The 20019-nt window shown below is 39.3% G+C and overlaps 1 protein-coding gene across 8 annotated transcripts in view; it reads left to right on the top strand.

Annotated features, from left to right (window-relative positions):
• Positions 1-17781, top strand: part of atp8a1 (ATPase phospholipid transporting 8A1) — a 162602-nt gene extending 144821 nt beyond the window's left edge. For 7 of the 8 annotated variants that reach the window (XM_036568426.1, XM_036568432.1, XM_036568429.1 and 4 more), the window contains 6 exons: positions 550-606; positions 2264-2371; positions 12580-12668; positions 13478-13570; positions 14274-14365; positions 16867-17781. In XM_036568426.1, the coding sequence (XP_036424319.1) occupies positions 550-606; positions 2264-2371; positions 12580-12668; positions 13478-13570; positions 14274-14365; positions 16867-16964 (537 nt within the window). In that variant the 3' untranslated portion in view covers positions 16965-17781. The remainder of the gene's footprint in view (positions 1-549; positions 607-2263; positions 2372-12579; positions 12669-13477; positions 13571-14273; positions 14366-16866) is intronic. The other variant, XM_036568434.1, reaches the window with a different exon arrangement.
• Positions 17782-20019: the final 2238 nt, after the last annotated feature.

Genomic DNA, 20019 nt, shown 5'->3' on the forward strand with positions numbered 1-20019 from the left:
AAACTGTTTTATAGCATTTTTTAGGCTGTTTTGCTGATTCAATTTGTCCAAACTTGTTGGCTAACCACAGAAAAACTAAATATCATGATTCATTTCATGTAGAAAAAAAAATGTCACATATTGTGATTAGAGATGACATATCAGTATTTATAGGTGCTGGTATCGGGTCAACATCAGCAGAAAGTGCCATATTGAATATCGAAGGGGGGAAAAAGAATCCAGTCATTTATTTCTGTGGGGTAGTCGAGTGTTTGAGAATTATAGCCTTATGAATATGTTCATCTCGAATGCATAAATTAAAAATAGCTCATTCTAAAGCTTAGCAGTTTTTAAAGAAGAAATATCCAATTGGAATCGGCTAATACTCAAAGTTTCTATATCAGTATCAGTATCATAAAAGAAAAAATAGCATCTGTAAGTGTAATATATTCTTGCACTATCACCCACCATTATTAACTGTTTTCAACAGGTTTTAGGTTTGCAGTAAACAGTCTGCAACGACAATGTTGAAATCAAATGATCTTAGAGTGTTGTGTTTGTGTCTTTCAGTTTGTGGTGATCACTGTGTGTCTGAAGGCAGGGTTGGAGACTTCCTCGTGGACCATGGTAAGGATCTCTCTGTGCTCTAGTCGTCTCTTCTCTATGTTGCTCTTATTCCCCATTTCCGCACTCTTCTTTGTCCTAGTGCAGACACCTCCCCACCCTCCTCTCTCTCTCTGTTAAGGTCGCTGTTAGTACCGATGTCATAGTAGTGCATACAGTGCTGTTGTGTCATATTAATAATTGTTATTTTATTCAATAATTACTTATACAGTATCGATTGAAATAAACTAGACACCAAAATGTATTGTAAGTTTTATTCAATATTTCAAGCTTTTTGGGGAACCCAAACTATTTCACCATTGGTCACCACTTTGCAGATATGCGGCTCTCTGGATGTTCATTTTATTATAACTTCATTGTCAGTATTGTACAACATTCTCAGTCGTTATGGAAGCATCTTTAGCTCTGTTTATCATTCACACATTTACCATTCTAAACTTGATTCCACACTTTTGAACAGTAGTGTATGTAAAAACGACACATTTTTCACATTTTTAGATCATCTGTCAAAATGTTATTTCAGTACCGATAGTAACTGGTCACAAATTACTTGTTATGCATTCAAACAGTGTTCAGAATGAGTTCACACAGCACAGCCCTTCTACACATTGAATTATATGACCGGGTTCAGACTGATTAGCACATCGTAACTTAATGAAATTGAAAGTGACAGTTGTTGTGTTCTCTTTCAATAGAATGTTTTATCCTACCATATGCAGCTCCATATTTGATCTGTTTAGAGCAGTTTTCAAATGACCATTTAGGAATTGATCTTTGTTTTCCTCCATAGTAACCCTGCCTAAATATATCAAATCTAAGGTTAACACAACCTCACTTATCAATATATCGTTGCTATCTGAACAAAACCTTATGTCTTCAAAATGCTAACTTTAAAGGAGAAGTAAAAACATTCTTAACTTGTAATGGAAGTTAATGTAACAAAGTTTTTCCAAGTAATTTTGTGTCATTTCTATTAGTCTGTTGATCATGACATTTTAACAGAAGGCAAAGGGCAAGTGGACTTTTCAAATTACGCAAAAAACGGAATCACTTTACAGGGCAGTTTTATTTTTCAACCTTTCTGAATATTGGAGATGTAAAATACTCTCTCTCTTCACAGTGGTGGTGATAGGAACCAGGGGTCACACAAATGTAGCCATTTTATTTACTATCCAAAACCACCAATGAACCTACATGTGTCTTCTTAGTTTTTATTTGTAATGTTAATAATGGTGAAATAGTGGTAAATCTAAAAAAAAAAGTTTTTCTCTGTTTCTTTGGGGACTATTTTGCCTCACAACAGCCTGCATGTACTTCTCCATCATGAATGTATATTTTAAAAAAATGTTTTAGACCCCAACCTTATCTCAACTACTGTAAAGCAATGTTACAGTCATTAGGTAGCAATCATAACCATTTCCATGTAATTTCCATAATATTTCCTTGTAACCATGTAATAGCTTTTTGTGAGGTAGCTTTCAGAGACATTAAGCTCTTTAAGATGTCTGGTTCCTATAACCACCACTCCCCCTTTAATATGTGCAGTGGAAATTAACATATGTATTTATGAATGGTGTGTCTATGAATGGTGTGTCTTTGAAGCAGGACTTCTGAGATAGTGAACTTTTATTCTTTGTGTTATCTTTCTTTCCACATATAGTTCAGTCATATAGCTATCTGGGGCAGCATTGGACTTTGGGTAGTGTTCTTTGGCATCTACTCCTCTCTATGGCCTCTCATCCCTCTGGCTCCGGATATGTCGGGAGAGGTAAGACACACATACATACACCCACTCACTGTCTCTTCTCTGGTGCCATCCCCCAGCTCACCACACATACACACAAAGACCACCCTCTCTGTAACCTCAGGCCTGACACTGTCTTTGCACTAATCAGAGTGTTGGGAGGCTTCTGCTTATCAGGACTAATAGGCGGTTTAGTAACTGCACACCTCTGTAAAGCCCCGGGCTATGCTGGATCTACACCCCAGTCTCACCTCACTGTTACCTAATGGGCTCCCTGAAGCCCTATTAGCGTCACCTGTGTGAACAAGAACAGTTTGAGAGCTATCTGCTGCATCTCCACATTCCAGCAGGGCTCAGGAGCCCACGATGAAGTGCATTTAGAAATGCTGGCATGCTACCAACTTGGTGGAATGCTAGTACATACCTCAAACATGGAGTTTCACCCTATAATCCTTCATGCTGTTGTTGAATTGAATAAAAGGTTGATAGGTCAGACAGTGCACATCGTCACGATTGCTCAAAGGCCACTCACTTTGAAATGGAACCAGTGAAAATAGCTTCAGCTTCAATGATTAATCCTCTAATTAATTCTTTCACTCACCCTTAAAACAACAGGAACAGGCATTGCAAAAGCACCACGTCTTGCTTTCCTCCATTTCCTCTCTCTCACTCTTTCTCTCAATCTTTCTCACTTTCTCCACCTTTTATGTACCGTGTCTGTCTGTTTTTGTCTTTTCTTTAAGCCAAGCCATGTGCATCCTTTTCCCTCTCTCTCTCGGCCTGTACATACAGCTTTAGAATAGATGATGCCCCTAGGAGCCCTGTAACTTAATCCCAGCTATTACCATGGTAATAGTAGCACATGAGGCCACAGAAAAGTGTAGCATTTGAGAGCACACACCTGACAAAAAGACCTGAATAAAGGGGATCGGGTAGCTTTAACATTTACAGACCATTTAGTTTATTGAATCATTCTTGAGTATTGCAGGAAATTAGATTGGTTTGATCTTTTTTGCACAGAAAGGCCGTCAAGTGTTAAAAAGAATTCATTAATGTTTTATGTTGGGCTGTGCACTATTTGAGCTGGATTTGTTTTACTAGAGGAGGTCCTGTAATGTAATTTGTGGTATTTGACTAGCTGGTTCGTATGGATAAAGCATCTGTGTAATTTCCCCAAATTCCCACAGATATCCCAGACTGAGAAGTCATAGCCTGTTATGTACATATCACTCAGTAGCCAGGGTAATTACTCGTCTGTTGTCATGTTTATTATCTGTTAGCAGGGTTTGTTCTTGCATTACCACAAGGTGTATCTGAACAGGACTGTTGTTACTAACAAAATGCCAAGCTTAGCAAATTAAAGAAGGCTGTAAGGCTACTTCTGTAAAACTACTGACATTGCAGAGTCATACTGTGGTAAAATCTTGGAGCTCATCACTAATCACTTTTTCCTTAAAAGTTAAGATATAATACTTTAATTTTGCTGTACTGTTCAAATTTAGTTACGTAATTGCTATCTTATTCATTATATTTAAATATTTACATAGTAAGTTACGCAATGAATTACATATGCATTCATTTTACATTCACACAATTGATTCTGCACTTTTCTGTGTTTTGTTGTCAACAAGTGGCAAGAACATGGCAACAGGATGTTTTTCCTTTCCACAACACAGGACTGTACACACAACAGTAACTTTTCATCAAGTTCAAGTAAGCAGTAGAACACAAGAAAGAGAGTGTGCTATGGTGAATTTGTTTGTAAGCATGAGTCTGTGGATCATCGTGATGTTATCCATGATTACACATAACCTTGAGTGTTCTATTGCTGGTACCCAACAGCTCTGCAACAGAAAGAAAAAAGTAAAGCGAAGAAGCCCAGAACATTGTATCAAAAGTGCTTAAATATGGCAACTCCTGCTGCCAACATAGCCTTTATATATATATATATATATATAGCAGAATCAGGTTCATCTCAATTTTTTTGAATGTGTACCCATTTTACCTGAATTTAATTTTGTTCTAGCCACCACGTAAAGCATTTCTCAGCCCATATTGTTTCCAGAATGGTTTTATGTACATTTCTGTCTAATGCAAGTTTGTTTAGTTGTTCCTCTGTCACAGCTGCTGACCATAAAGCTTGCTTAGGGGCAATGACAGATGCAGCATTATTCAGCTCTTTATGCAGCTCTTCTTCTGAATGTGACAGGCTGCACATCTAAGACTGTTTCATAGAAAGTATCTGATGTAGCTATTTTCTGTTTTCAAAAGATGCTAAAGTAGGAAAGTAGGAGTTACTTGTTACTTAGCATGGGCAAAAGTGCTGTAATTTGTGAAGATAGCATGTGTAGAACAGGGGTGTCAAACTCCACCATTAAAAGGGCTATATTAAAAAATCTTAACAAATCAGTGGGCCAGTTTTGTTTGTATTTTATTTTCACTTAACATTTTGCCATCTACAGAGCCCTGCTGGTGATATACCCTTAATTATCTTGTTCCCACTTGTTAATATGGTGTGCCACGCATTATTGTTTTGTCATTGAAAATGTGCCAAAACCACAACTGCAGAAAAGGCACAGAATACTTGAACAATTTTTAATTTTAAATAAAAACAAATTGTTTTACATAATACAGTAGGCTACATTAGCTGGAGATAGCTGTTAAATCTCTTTAAATTTACCCAATAGGTTTTTTGAAGCTGCCTGTTTGCTTGAACTGGACACCTTGCATCTTTTTTTTTGTTTGTTTATTTATTTATTTATTTATTTATTTATTTTTTGTGGTGCTGTCCCTTAGATCATTGCTGGGGAGGGGTGTGAGCACAGATTATGTTGTAGTGCATGCTGGGAACTGTAGTGTAGCTCATGGTGAAATGGGCTAATTTTAATAAAAAATAATTTTGCAGCCCGAATAGGATTGTGCCACTAGCCTGATTTGGGCCGTGGGCCTTGTGTTTGACACATGGGGTGTAGAAAGCTTATAAACCTTATAAATCAGGTTGTGTCATTGGAAGTAACAGTTGCATAAATCATAATAAAACTTCTCTTCTACTTACAAACAAAGGTGCTGGATAAATCTGGACCTTCAGTAGAATTTCTCCATTTGTTTCAATAAGCTGTGAAGAAGAAATAATTACTTTATGCTGTGACCTTTAAGCATTCGTTTACAGTGTTTACCCATGTAAAACTAATCAAGCTTGAGAACAGCTTAAGTGAGGTAATGTGCTGTACTGTATTCAGACTCAAGAACTAATGAGCACTAATTCATCACACAGTCAACCCTGGATTTCTGCCTGCTTAAGTGAACCTGCTATCAACAGCACTAGCATCATAACACCTTCTGTGTTCTTTCTCTTACACACACACACTTACTGAATGTCACACATCTGCTCAGCTGCTTGTTGTCAGCTGAGTTCACCTCCAAAGAGACACGCATCGGCTCCTCTTCATCACTTTCCCAACTTCTCGCATTTGATAGCCATGAAAAGAAGAAAGCTGCTGATCAGACACGGCTATGGTGAGGAAAGAGAAAGAGAGAGAGAAAAGAAACGGCGGAGAAAGATGAAAAGAAAAAAGGAATGGTCGTGGTGTGACGGAATGGATTAAGATGCAGACGCAGATGATAAAGTATGTTATATAGGGTTTTGTTGTGAGATCTGCTGCTAAAAAGATTTGTTTTTTCATGCTAAAGCTGTCAACCCACATTATCAGATGTGTTCAGACAGAATTACTGTTACTCAAGTGCATGCTGCTGTAAACTGTGGGCGAATTAAGCTGTGGTGTATAGTCTCATAGCCTCTTTCAGTAGACTGTATATGTACACTGCTCTTCAAAAGTTTGTTCAAAACTACTATTTTCAATAATATAAAATCACCAGGTTACAGATACATTTTTAAAGTGATTCTAATATGATACTCCTGTGAAGTTTCACAAGTTTCAAAAATTAGTAAGATGCTAGAAAGCTGTAAAACAAAATTAAGAAATATTGAATACGGAGGTGAGCGATATGAAAAAAATATTATATCATGATACTTGATTCAATACTTGATAATAGAGACATTTTCACACAGTACGCTTCATAATATTTCGTTTTTCTAAGAATTAAAAAGTTGGAACACACAAAATAGAATCTGTAGTGCCAAATATAAAAATACCATAGTAATAATAACAAATAATAAATCTTCAATTAGAATTATTTTTGTTTTACAAACTACACTGTACTACATTTAATTAAACAGGCCCAATTATGCTCACTTTGTAATGAAACGTTAGTCAGTCAGTGTTATTTAAGCATTGACGATATCCACAATATGCTCAGAAAAATGTACAAATACATAATTTATCACGATAATGATAAAATATCATCATATTGCCAACCCCTAGTTGAATGTGTCAAGAATGATGAATGGAGTCATAGAAGATTGTAAAATAACTGGTAAAGCTGTATAACATTAAGAATTAAGTTGTAATAAAATGAATGTGTAGAATGTCTCGTATCAAAAGTGGTAATCAAATTTTATGATGGGTAACTTGACAAAAAATTACTCTAAGTAAGTACTTGCAGTATATTATTTATAATCTAATAACTTCTTAATTGTCTGAAAAAACTTGAAACATTGAATGAAGGATCCCAAAAACAGCTTTTGCTGTCTAGTTTATAATATTTCAGTTCAGCTTATCTTGTTTAAAATGATTTATCTCAGCAGTAAGCATGCTTTTTGTGCTGGTAAAAAAATACTACATAATACAATAAATACCAATAAACATAAATACAGTAGAAGAAGTGTTTTTTGTCTATGTTAGAAGGATTGGTTGGCTGAAGCAGATATGAGATGGTAACTGTAAATACTGATCTTCCTTGAGAAGCGCTTTGTAAATTAAGCTAACACAAGCTTATGCACTAGCTAAGCTAATTAAGCTAACACAGTAACACTAAAATGACAATATTTTGTTTATTTGTACTGGCTTTTGAATGGATAAACTCCTAGTGCCAATGAATAGGTTTCCCCAAAGCATCTTAGCACAAGGATACTGAGATAAAGAGAGAGAGTCTGTATGTACTGCTAAACTGTACAGCACTTTGTGTGTGTTTACTTAATGGTAAATCATAGATAAAATTCTCAGCAGTGCTTTCTGTGTGTTTATGTAAGAGCGGGCCATCATTTCTGCTTCTGCCACACGCACATGTGTGTGAATGGGAGAGGAAGTTTTAGAAGTGCTGACTCTGTGCTGTTGTCCCGCGCTTCTTCTCCAGCACAGTGAATAACTCCACTGTAAGCTGTGTGTGTGTGTCACAGCTAGTTTAGTTGAGTTATTCGTGTTTTCGCACAGTTTCTTCTGCAGCGCTTTGCCCGTCTGCGTGTGGAGGCTACATGCTGCGTGCAGAGGGACGGAGAGATGGGAGAAACGAGTGTTTGTTTTCCATAGTGGAAGCTATGAGGGGTCAGAGGCCTCTCTTTCTCCTGACTTGCAATGACAGCATCAGGGAATTGGTGAATTTGCAGGCTCTGTTTGGAATTAGCTTCTTCTGTTCTTGCTTTCACCATCTCTTTCTCTCTGTCTCTCTTTCTCTCTGTCTCTCTCTCTCTCTGTCTCTCTCTCTCTCTGTCTCTCTCTCTCTCTCTCTCTCTCTCTCTCTCTCTCTCTCTCTCTCTCTCTCTCACTCTCTCACTCACTCACACACACACACACACACACATAAGCATACACATATTTACACAGACAAAGATGGATAGCAGGCATTAAGTGAGACACGTTCTGCTAATTCTCCATCAACTCCTCTTTTATATATACATTATAGTTGTAGTTGAGTCCCATTTTTTCTATTTATTTAAAACATTTTTTTTTACTTATTTTCCTTTGACTGTCTTCTTTCTTATGCAAGTGGATTATCTCATATCTAATCTCAAAAATGTCTCATGAAAAACGAAAAACGTATACTTAATAATCGTTAAAATTAAATAAACCATAAAGTGATCGCAGCAATACTGTATATGTAATAATAATGTGGTCATTATGTATTATAAATGTAACTACATTATATTTAATAATTTGGTCCGTAAGTGTTGTATACTGTACATAAGTATGCACTGAATCTTCTGGGCCTATTCCTGAACTCACCCTAACCTTAATCTTAGGAACCTTTAAGCGTAGGGCATAGGGCGTATGTATGTGTGCATGAGTGTGTGTCAGTCATCAGTGTTGAGTCTCAAGCCCGGCGATTGGGGAATGGCCAGGCCTGGCTTGTTCTGCTTCATTTTTACTATCACAATGGCTGGCATTAACATTCCTGGTCCTACATTATCACTGCCAGGCATGAGTAGCCAAAATCCGCTGTTCCACGGCACTACTAATTTGAGGAGTCAGGCATAACAAATCCACCTCTGTCCATCACACTGCAGAAAAGTCACCCACTGGACAGCTTGACAAACATTCAAACAGTGACAAAACAAGAGCGTTTTGATCTGCTGAGATTGTTAGTCAGTTCAAGTGAAACAGTACATAATTCATCAGCAAAAACTGTTCAGAGTTCTGTTCAGTAATAATGATTGTGGTTTTATTATATTTACCCAGTACAACAACGTTATGAGATCATTTTTCTAGAATGTTTAGCAAAAGCTTTTGCCCAGGTTGAATTTGTCCTGCCAGGATGAGTGCAATGTCCGGTAATATAGTCTGACTTCAGTGGACTGTGTGAAGAGAGAGAGAGGGCTTTAGTGTAGGGCTGAAGCACTTGGGTTAAGCACTGTTAGCTTTGGCATGCAGTGCACAGCAGAACAGCGCAACACTTTACTCACCTACAGCTGAAGTTTCACACTAGAGCCACTTTTATCTGTGTTTGCTTGATGACACATTGCCACAACTTCTATCAATCTTAATTAGGTCTGCACAATATGGGCAAAATACCATATTGAGATTATATTGCCAGATATTGTTACCGCAGTGTGCCTTTGATATACATCAAAATACAGTGATGAACCTTTGATGGGACATACTTACAAACCTGCCTGCATTCTTTTTGACCAAAATTGTTAGAAGTCGTTTGCTAGATTGATAAATGTGAATGCTTTGATGCAAATAAAACTCTCACAGAAGCTGGATTATCTGTGATTGGTCAGGGTGCTCACAGCACATGATAAACAGTGATTAATTTAGAGGCTTATTTGTATATTGCAGCCTTCTGTGGTGGTAGTATTGCAATGAGTGGACAAGCTAAAACTGAAGAAACTGATTTTATATGTAGTTGTTTAGGTTTCTGCGTAATAAATATTTTCTGCTTTTTTCATGACATAAAAAAATGAATAACTCATATTTATTAGCCATTTTGACTAAAATCAAATACATGAAGGGTGCTGTCTGACTTTTGCACATCACTGTATATCTGTCTGAGTGACAGAGATTGGCACATATGTCTTTATAAGTGTGTATTTGTTGATGTGTGTGTCCAGTAGATACAGAGTAAGCTGATGCTCTGTCAAAACTCTCCGTGCAGTCTGGCTGCCGAGAGCTAGCCTGAGCAGTTTATTAGTTTACCCTAAAAAACACCCCTACAGCTGGCTCACTGCGGTCTCACCACGGCCTACAGGCCTACAGACCGCTAAACTCTCTGAGGCACTGATTTACTGTCTGTGTACCCACATTTCTCCATAGATAAACACACCATTAAATCCCCGTTAAGCAATACGTTTATATCTCTGAAAACAAAGGCAAAGGGAAAATGTGGTTAGCTTGTGAAAAATTTCCAACTTCACCTAGAAATTTATTGCCCCAGTAATTTGTAAATTTTCCACCTTTATTGTTTGCTTTGTAGGAGTGTTTCGCTCTTAAAACATTCCGAGAAAATATTTTAAAGGTTTATTGTTTTAGAGTCATTTTTATGATTGCTGACTTTGATCTAATATGCACAGTATTGGTTTTGTTTATGTTTCAAATAGCTGTGAGTCAGTAAAGTACATTTGATTTCCTGATACATTAGACCAAAATGGAAATGATTAAAGTGTCATTATTAGTGAGAAAACAATATTTCCTGAGGGGCTGCTCAATTTCCACATGACATGAAAATGTCTGGTGCAATTATCTCAAATGTCGCTTAGCAACACACTTTGAGGCACAATTTTCTCAGGTGTCGCTTAGCAACACAGACCCGGTTGTTGAGTCGGGATCAGTGGAAACGTTAGGAGGGGGAAAGGCCATTTTGATTTCCAGTCATTTGAGATTTTCTTTTCGCCCATATGTTCTGTCAGACATCAAAGTCTATTGGGCTGTAATGGCGAACAGCTTAGCTAATTTGGGAACACCTGAGTTCTTTGATCGTTTTGACACTGATTAGTGTGTGCAGGCGTTCCTCAGGACGGCGCTTTAGACCCTCGCCTGGTTTGGGTTACAGGAAGGACATTGTCTGGGGCCGCTGAGTTTGGACAAGTGGCACAGGCATGTAGTGTAAATTGCAATGCGAGGGGGCGGCCCGGTGCTCTTTGACATTTAATGACAGATAGTTTCAGTGCAACAGGGCCAAACCAAACAGGCCCTGTGCGTCGGCCCACCCTATAGCCGAAACAGCAAATCTGTGTCTCCTGACTTAGGCTCTCCAGAACCACAAAACTATTGCTGCGTCTTTCTCTTCCACAATATTGACGCCTTTTCTGTCTGTCTTCTCTCTGTGACTCTTCTAAATAATTTCCAGGTTCATGAAATAATTGCAGAAGTTCATCATCTCTCAGCAGCCTTAAAACAGCAGCCTCCTTGCCGCTGTCAGCAGGATTTGTGATCTAGGATATTTTACTACAGAAAAGAAATGTTCACCTTAGAATGTTGTTTTAATTCTCTGTTAGATGAATGTGTGAGGTTTGAGGATTTTGAATATCATTACTTCATTAATGAAATGCTTTGTTGCTCCTTCTCTCGCCCAATCCAAACAGATAAATGCCTTCACAGTCCGTGTTTATTTAATTCATGGGTGTATTTTGGCTCTCGGGCTGATGGTGGCCTTTTCTTGGCCTTCATTTGAAAGCGCAGTGATAATTTGTTTTAGTTAAAGAATTTTTCAAAAGATAAGTTACTCCTGTTCCAGTTTGGACTTTTCCCCTTCAAGTCTACCAGGCTTTGACTAATGAACCCAATACAGACGAATGGATTTAAGTTTGCTTTTACACCAAGCACCATGCCATGCACTCTGATTTAAAGAGAAAAAAGAAGTTTCCTTTTGACTTTGCCTGTAAAAATACACCCTTGGCAAAACCTACAGCCAGGAAATGTTATAAGAAGACTGAAAAAGTAGAATGAATGAGTGATTCCTCTCCTCACTAATTCCCAGCCCAAGCTTTGAGTTGGAGAAGTGTGGCGCAAACATTTACCTAATACACAAACAAGCCTTCATGCTACTGTTTGTCCTTTGGTCTCTCTGGCTGGAGTGCATTTCCCCACTTCTTACACACATATACTTTAGTTAGACACATATAAGCACACAGAGAGATCAGTTGAGTGGGCAGGTATGTGGGAGCAGGTGGGATTAGTGGGCCTGAGGTGTATGGGAGACTTGCTCAGTGGCTAATAGTTAGCACTGCGTCGGATGGCCTATGTTGGACGTTGGTGGCCGACCGTCGCCTGTAGTTTGCATGGTGTGTCAGCTCTATTTTGGCTGATCGAGGGTGTTAAAATGCTGGTGGAGAGCTGTGAATCTGCACAAGGATAGAAATGAAAGAACAGTGCAAGTGAATGGCACTCGGAGAATAACCTGATCCTCACTAAGCATCACTAGGCATTTTAACCATTTTTGCTATTCAAATGTCCACATTTTTTAAACAAGCTGTATTTGAATATTGAATACCCTAAGTATGAATATTTAATATTTTTATGAATAAACACAGACACACACAAGCACTGAAGGTGCTCTGATAAGGTGCTAACATAAAATAAAGCATGGGATATGCACTCATTTTCATCATGCAGATATTCAAGTGCAGATTTTCACAGGAGACAAGAGGCGATGGGGAGCTGACAGAAGGCAATAATCAGCCTTAGTTGGCGCTAATTCCTTGTAGACCTGGCGTGTCTGGGCCCTTTTCATAGCCCTTCCTTCCTGTACTTCCGTATCATTGGACCACTCTAACTCACACACAGCCACATACACACATACAAGCATTTTCCTTCAATCAAAAAACAGCATTAATCATGTACATTCATTGTTTTATCTCACATTACCCTTTGACATATATCTGTTTGCTTGTGCTTTAGGCGGATATGATGTTCAGTTCTGGAGTGTTCTGGATGGGGCTGTTCTTCATTCCTGTCACCTCTCTGGTGTTTGATGTGGCCTACAAAGTGTGAGTTTTTTTTATCGGCTCTTCTCTGGGCTTGGCCTGTTCAATGTGTTAAATGTGTCAGAACAATCTAGTGGCAGTTTTTCACTTTTGTATTCTAATGACTATGCTTGTATAAAGACGCTGAGGTGATTCTGAATCTGCAATATTGTTTTTAGATATAAGTACAAAAGACGCGTTTTTACGTCTTATTTTGCATCTATTTGTGTCATATCTAGTAATGAACCAAAATGAAAAATCAAATTCCTTAAAAACTGGAGAGTGGAAAAAATAAAAAATGGAAAAGGAAACTTTTGTTTAATTTTGTTTGCCCTTTTAACTTTTTTTCTTTCTCTTGCCCCAGTGCATAAGGTATATATTTTAAATTATGCTTTTGAGTGAAAGTTGATTAAAAAAAACTTACAGAAATGGGCAAAAAAAACTATTATTGAAAACCTGGTTCCTTCAAAAAGAGGAAAGCTCACATGACAAAGGACTGATTAACAAATCAGTGTTGTAGGGCATTGACTCAAACAGCTTGCTGTAGCATCAGCAGTAACAGGTGCATGAGCACAAAGGGAACCCTTACTATTCAAATAATTTGTAAAGTGTTGTATTTTGGTACTTAGTTGTTGATGCTGCTTTATTTAATGTAAAAAATGGATAAAATAAAAATGGACTTTGGAGGCTGAAATCAGCGCATCTGTAATTATCATGTGTGGTTAGTGTTAACAGTTCATATACAGTTCATATACAATATAATGACAAAATTATTATTCTTCTGACACTTTTTCCGACTGTTTTTCTGTTTCTCTGGGTATTTGGTGTCTCAGTATAAAGAAGGCATGCTTTAAGACTCTGGTGGATGAGGTCCAGGAACTGGAGGCTATGTCTAAGGATCCAGGAGCTGTGGTTCAGGGAAAAAGGTGAGAAGTACATATTTTCTGATCCACCTTCTCAGCTCAGAGTAAGATGAGCTCCCCAGATGAGTTGAACAGTAGTGACTGTGGAGACATTTGCATGAAATAGGTGCCAGCAATCTTTAGACAAGCTCTTTCTCTGCCTCCTCTCTTTCTGAACACTGTAAGTAGGGCCAGGAGAGATGTGTTAATGAGTCAAGAAGGTAAAGATAAGCAGGGGTCCAAGCACTCTGAGATTAATCATGCTGGCTCATCACCCAGGTCAGCAGGCAAGTCTGCACCAGAACCCAAGCTCTGTCAAAGGCTCTGAGCTGTAGAGCTCGCATCTAGTGCTATTCGGAAGTGCCTGATTTTGTCTGAAAGTTGGGGGAGCAAAGTTGCAGCAGTTGGGCTGAGGCGCATAGCATAAGGAAGAGTTAGTTAGCGCACATCCTTCTCAAGTAACAGTTTTATTTTAGCAGATGTTGATGTGATTAAAATTGGGTGTGCCAGTGCTCCATTTGCTTCATCGTTCAGGTGCATATGATCCTGCCTGTGTCCTCCTGCATCTGCCCAGGGTTTTACAGGAGAGAGCCATCAAACAGAAATTTCGTCTGATCAACTTGCTCTTCCTGGGAGAGAGACAGAGCTCTATGAGTAACGTCTGCATCTCACTTTCCTCTCTCTTTCTCTCCTTCTTTTTATTGTATGTGTGTGCGTATGTGTGCAGCTTGACAGAGAGGGCCCAGCTGCTGAAGAACGTGTTCAAGAAGAGCACTGTCAGCCTGTACCGCTCCGACTCCATGCAGCAGAATCTACTCCGTACGTCAGCGACTCACCTCTGCTCTGCTACCGACACGCACACACGCTCACAATACACACGCTCACAATACACACGCTCACAATACACACGCTCACAATACACACACTCGCGCGAGGACTTTCTTCTGGACACACATCCCACCATTCCCATCTGCACTATAAAAATGCAGGTGCACACGTACACTCAAGCACATATCGACGCCCATATACAGAAACTCGATGAAAGGCAAACCTGAAGACTCTCTTTGGGTTGGAAAGAAAGCATCTCACAACAATGCAACAGAAATGAAAGCAGTGACATCATGCTGCTGATGGCCAAATGAGGCAATATGACATTTGTAGAATACCGGGCTGTTTGGCTGAGGTAGTCACATGAGACAGGTTGTTCTTAGTCAAAGCAGTGGCATATGTTAGTGTCTGGGGCAATGTAAACACCTGCTGGTAATGGCTGTCAACCGACATTTAGTCTCACGCACACTGACATGCCAGGCATCTATAATTCCTAACACATGCCCCCCTCCGCAGAGCTGGGACCGTACAGCTCGAGCAGGCGCACGCGCGTTGTGTTTGCGTCCCATTTTGCTTTTGTGACTTTATTTATGTTTGCGTATGCTTGTTTTTTGTCTTATTTTGCTCTCTTCATCAGCTCATGACAATGTTTTGTTATTTGTTTTTAGGTGGGGATGGGAGGCGCTCCGTGATAGTCTGATTTTGCCATGTGCGCTTTTCCCCTGAAACCACACCTTAAAATCCATTACAGCTGCTTTTTTCCCTTTTTTTTTAATTTCCAAAAGACTTGTCACTGACCTGCAATTTAACTTACCACCGTATGGTGCTGTATCCCGCAGCTTTGCCCTTTCCCCATTTGCATGCGTGTGTGTGTGTGCTCTGCTGTGCAGCTCTGTTGCCTGATGGCCAGAGTCACATCTAATCATTTCCATGTTCCATTGTTGCTCCCACACTGCACTGCTCTCCTCGGCCTCTTGCATGCGCCCCCAGGCCAGCAGGTAGAGGCCGAGTCAGTTGAGACATAAAGGTGAGTTAGGGGTCGAATGTCAACCCCAGTGTGCAGTGCAGTAGAAGCTAGTGTGCCTTAACTGCTACGAGCTTCATAATGGTGCAGCACTGGGCAATAGACTGCTCTCTACTGATTCATCAGAAAGGATGTTGCTATTGGTACAATCTCAATACAGACCTGTTAAACCACTTAATCTAGAGGCTTATTTAGTTATTCATCTTAAGACTAAGTAAGTGCTAGGGGTTGGCAGTATGATGTTTTTTTTTGTCTGTACCAACTTTTCACATCTCAGAAAAACTAAATGTCATTATACATACCATGGAATCATTAAATCTAATTGGCTGAAGCCATTGTAAAATACTTAACAAATCGTGACTGTCTCGTGAAAACCTTGTATCTCCATATTTGTGGTTTTTAACTTTTTTTTTGCATGAGTTAAAAAGTCAAGCTATGCTTTGCATTGTGTTTAAGTTTTATTATGAATGGACTAATAGAAATTTCTTGAAAAAAAACGTATAAGTTATATTAACATCCGTTTAAAATTAAGGATGTTTTTCCTTCTCCTGTGAAGTTAACATCTTGGAGATACAAAGTTTTGCACCGACAGCGACAAGATAAACCTATAACTGAATTCTGTATTAATGCATCGTTGTGCTGCTTGCATAGACCACCAAGCATATTTATAGATGGACCCAGGCATCAGCGTTCATATAAAGTAAATGACCCAAAAGAGTGCTAACAGGCTAGCAGGCTAGCATGCTCCTTCAATAATATTCTGAGTTTGGTTTTAAAGTCAAATATTTACTGAAGTAAATACTGTGTAAAACTATAAACATGCGAAGTAAATATGTTGAATATCTTGAATGTTTTACAAGCTTCAAAATGTCTGTGTTTCTGATAGTATAAATAGTGTAAAACATAGTGTGGGAACACAAATATGTGGCACATAACGCATAACACACATAGAGGCACCAGATAAATTAGCGTTATCGTTGCAGTGTCAATTTGACCAAGTAAAAGCTACCTCAAAGGTAGCGCTTTCTGCATTGAACATTATATTTGCTGTATTATGACTTATTCATGATTATATGGCAAAAATTACAATGTTTGTGAAGACGCCATACCCGTGATAAGAAGAAATTTCTTTTTGAGTTGTGTCCCTTAATAGGCCGAAATGTCTTTCATGCTGACCCCTCATGTTTTAAATATTGAATAGCTCAGTCATTAAACATGGTTACAATGCTATTCAGGAGTTCAAGGCTCATCATCCTTTCATTTGGATCGTTACAAACTGTCAGTCATAAAAGTCCAGTAGTAGGAACCCTGTCTTTGAGTTAGAGTGGACTCGTAGCAGTGGTATCGTGATTTGCTTAGCTGTTTCTTGCCAAAGCTTAGCCCTCATTGTTTCATACATATTTCTGCCATTGTTTATCAGCATTTGTACTGCATTATCTGACACATCTTCTCTGTGTTCCTCCTGCAGACGGCTACGCCTTCTCTCAGGATGAGAACGGAGTGGTCTCCCAATCCGAGGTCATCAGGGCCTACGACACCACCAAGCAGCGGACCAACGAGTGGTGAGATCCGGCCTCCAAGGCCCGGTCCCCCTGAGCCTCAGCTGTCAGTCAACCTTTTAAAACTGGCAGAAGCTGAAGCCTGTCAGTTTGTCTTTCTCCAGCTCAGAGTTGCCTGGCATAGAAAAACAAAAGAGCGAGAGAGAGAGAGAGCTGTACTTCGAAAGGGAAGAATAAAAAAAAAGTAAGGAACAAAATTAAGATTTGTAGATTTGAAGCAGTCACACTGCAGCGCAGTAGCTGCAAGTCCACACTGGGATTGAGTGGCTTAAGCTGGACTACTCTGTTAACTGACCCATCACACAGAGAGACGCTGAGAAACACTCCATGAATTCTCTGTCCTCTGACATCCTCGCAACATTTACTGTTAAAGCCAAAAACGCAGTGGTGGTGATGGCGATGGTAATGATGGTGTTAAACGTTTGTGGTAATGGTCTTTGATTTTGTCCCCCTAACCAGTCATGGTGTATCAAGCTCTCTGAATAACAGTATTGCTCTAAAGTAATCCCTGTTTGTGTAGCAACAGCAGTACTGAGCAGCTCCACAAGGCTCCTGTGGAAATGGGAATCGCCAAAGATGACATCATCATAATCGTCATGACACAAACGCTGTTTAAAAAGAAAAAAATGTTGATGACTTGTTTGGAAACTTAAAATATTATGCAGTTGTATTTAACAGATTTTTCCCTAAGCATCTCCCCTCTGTACTGATTTGGCCACTGCAGACCAAAACTATTTGTTTTGTTTTTGATTTTTTACCCCCCATCCCCCTTTTGCATGCTCTTATTTATGTTCCTGCCTTCAGCCATAGATAGTTTAACTAATGTTATTAAGAAATTGTTTATCGTGCCTGGATGTCTGGCAGCCGTTTGGTTTGTGCCATTTATATAACACATTTTGATGGCCCTTCAATAAGTTTTTGCATTACTCATTGAATACCGCTGCAACGATCACAAAGGTGCCTAATAGGAACTTTTTTTTGTCCCTGTTAGAGAGTAAGTCAGATACTTTAGCTAGGCAGGATTAGTCCGCTAACACATACAAGCTGGGAGCTGTTGTTTTCTCTGCAGTGCCTGGCTGGTTTTTTTGAGCTCCATGTTGACTCTCTGTTGTGTCAGCCAGTCCTGTATGGTCCGTACAATTTGTGCGGAAGTCTTCTAGACGATGCAGATGGTTGACTTCTAGTAATTCTCTTGGAGAGATAGTCGATTCCTCAAAACTTGAAGTGCCATTAGCGTAAGTGGGGGGGGGAGAAAGGGGATTTAAGCCTGGAGGTCCACCCAGTATCAAAATAATGTTGTCTCCATAGTTATTTTGTGAATTTGTATTTTTATATTGGAGAAGTACAACTTTTTGGATTGATCTGCTTTGTAATGAGACGTCATTCTTCTTCTCTTTTGTCATCTGTATTCAGAAAACTGATGGTGGAGAATGAGCCTAACTTAACCTGTGACTAAAACTTCTCTTGTTAACATTGAAGGCTTGTTTCATTTATGGTAGAGTATTGTGTGTGTGTGAGTGTGTGTGTGTGTGTGTGTGTGTGAGTGAGAGTGCACGCTAGCTCTCTTCTCCCTGTGGGAGGTCAGGTTGTGTGTGTGTGTGTGTGCATTGTGTGTTGTCTGCATGTGCATGTGAGCATATGCTTGAATGAATGTGTGAGTGTGTGTGTGTACGTCTAAGTGTGTGTGACTGTTCTTGAGCATGTGTGTGTTAACTTACCCCTGGGAGACTAACTGCTGTTTCCACTTGATCAGTTCTGGATTCCTTTGTGTATGAGACTGAAGGTTGTGTGGGTTATGGTTGCCACCTCAGCCCTGTAAAATTCCTGGACACTCGAGCAGTGATTTGATATTTTTCTAAATTCAGTGGACGGGTAGCTGTTCTCATAATGCAGTCTAATGCCAATTTTAAGGCAGAATCGCAAACCGTGTCCTTATTTCAGGCTGGTCTTAAACTATATTATCTCCCCATCAGTTGTAACCGGCCAGATTTCAAGTCCTAAGTATTAAACGTTCAGTTTTTACCACTTAACATCCTGCATTGTGGGGGGAAACACAGATTCTCTCATATGAAATGCAGTGTTGACATCACGTGTGAAAGACTGATAACCAGCTGTGCTGAACATAAGGGTAAAATTGACATTTCCAAATTCCACTGCTTGTTTTTCTTTGTGAAATGCACACAGAGCTGCAAAAAATACCACAGCAATCTGTGCTTCGATGTCATTTGCTGTGTTTGTTTTAATCGAAAGTCACGTTTATTCGTGAGAAATTCTCTGAGATCCCAGGTTGGTCATGACTCTGGTTCATAAACATAATCAAAAAGAGTGTGGTGTTTTGTTATGGCCAAATCTTTTAGTATGGGGGCTGTGATGACTGAAAAATTACAAAAATCTGTGAAATCTGTTATTATATGTGGGGTCTGTTTCAGTATTATCAGTATCAGTCGCAATTACATATTTTCCCCTCATCGTTCAGCCCCACTAGTGTCTAAACATGTCATTGAACAGTGCACCTTTATGAAACAGTTGTCTCTACATTGAACTAATTAAACCCATTCTTTGTATACAGATGGTTCTATGGGTTAAAAAGAAGCAAACTTTATAAGAAATGCTAACATATGAAAATACTTGTGAAAATATATGTGAAGATATATTGTGTGTCCAGGAATGGAATCCATTTTTTTCCTGGACAGACAACCAAAATCCCAGACAATCCAGGACAATTCTGGATAGGTGGCAACTGTAGTATGGGGTATGGGTGTGCATGTGTGTGCGTGACCCTTATGTCTGTGTCTTTGTGTGCGTAATGCCGCTCGCTCCTTGTCTGCATGTCTCCAGGTATAATCACAGTGTGCTATGACGCTGCATGGCCCTGTACATGTGTAGAGTGGTTGTGCGGGAGTACGCGTGTGCGTGCTGTCCTTCAGCCTATACTGGGCAGAAGGGTTCTCGGTGGTAATGCTGAGCTAAAGCTTGACAGATGATGTTGCACTGTTAAACTCTCAAGTGGTGGCTGATCTTTCTGAACTGGGTATTATTTGTTTCCAGTATTATTTATCTGG

This window comes from Colossoma macropomum, unplaced genomic scaffold (assembly GCF_904425465.1).
Source record: "Colossoma macropomum unplaced genomic scaffold, Colossoma_macropomum, whole genome shotgun sequence".
In the NCBI taxonomy this organism is placed as follows: Eukaryota; Metazoa; Chordata; class Actinopteri; order Characiformes; family Serrasalmidae; genus Colossoma; species Colossoma macropomum.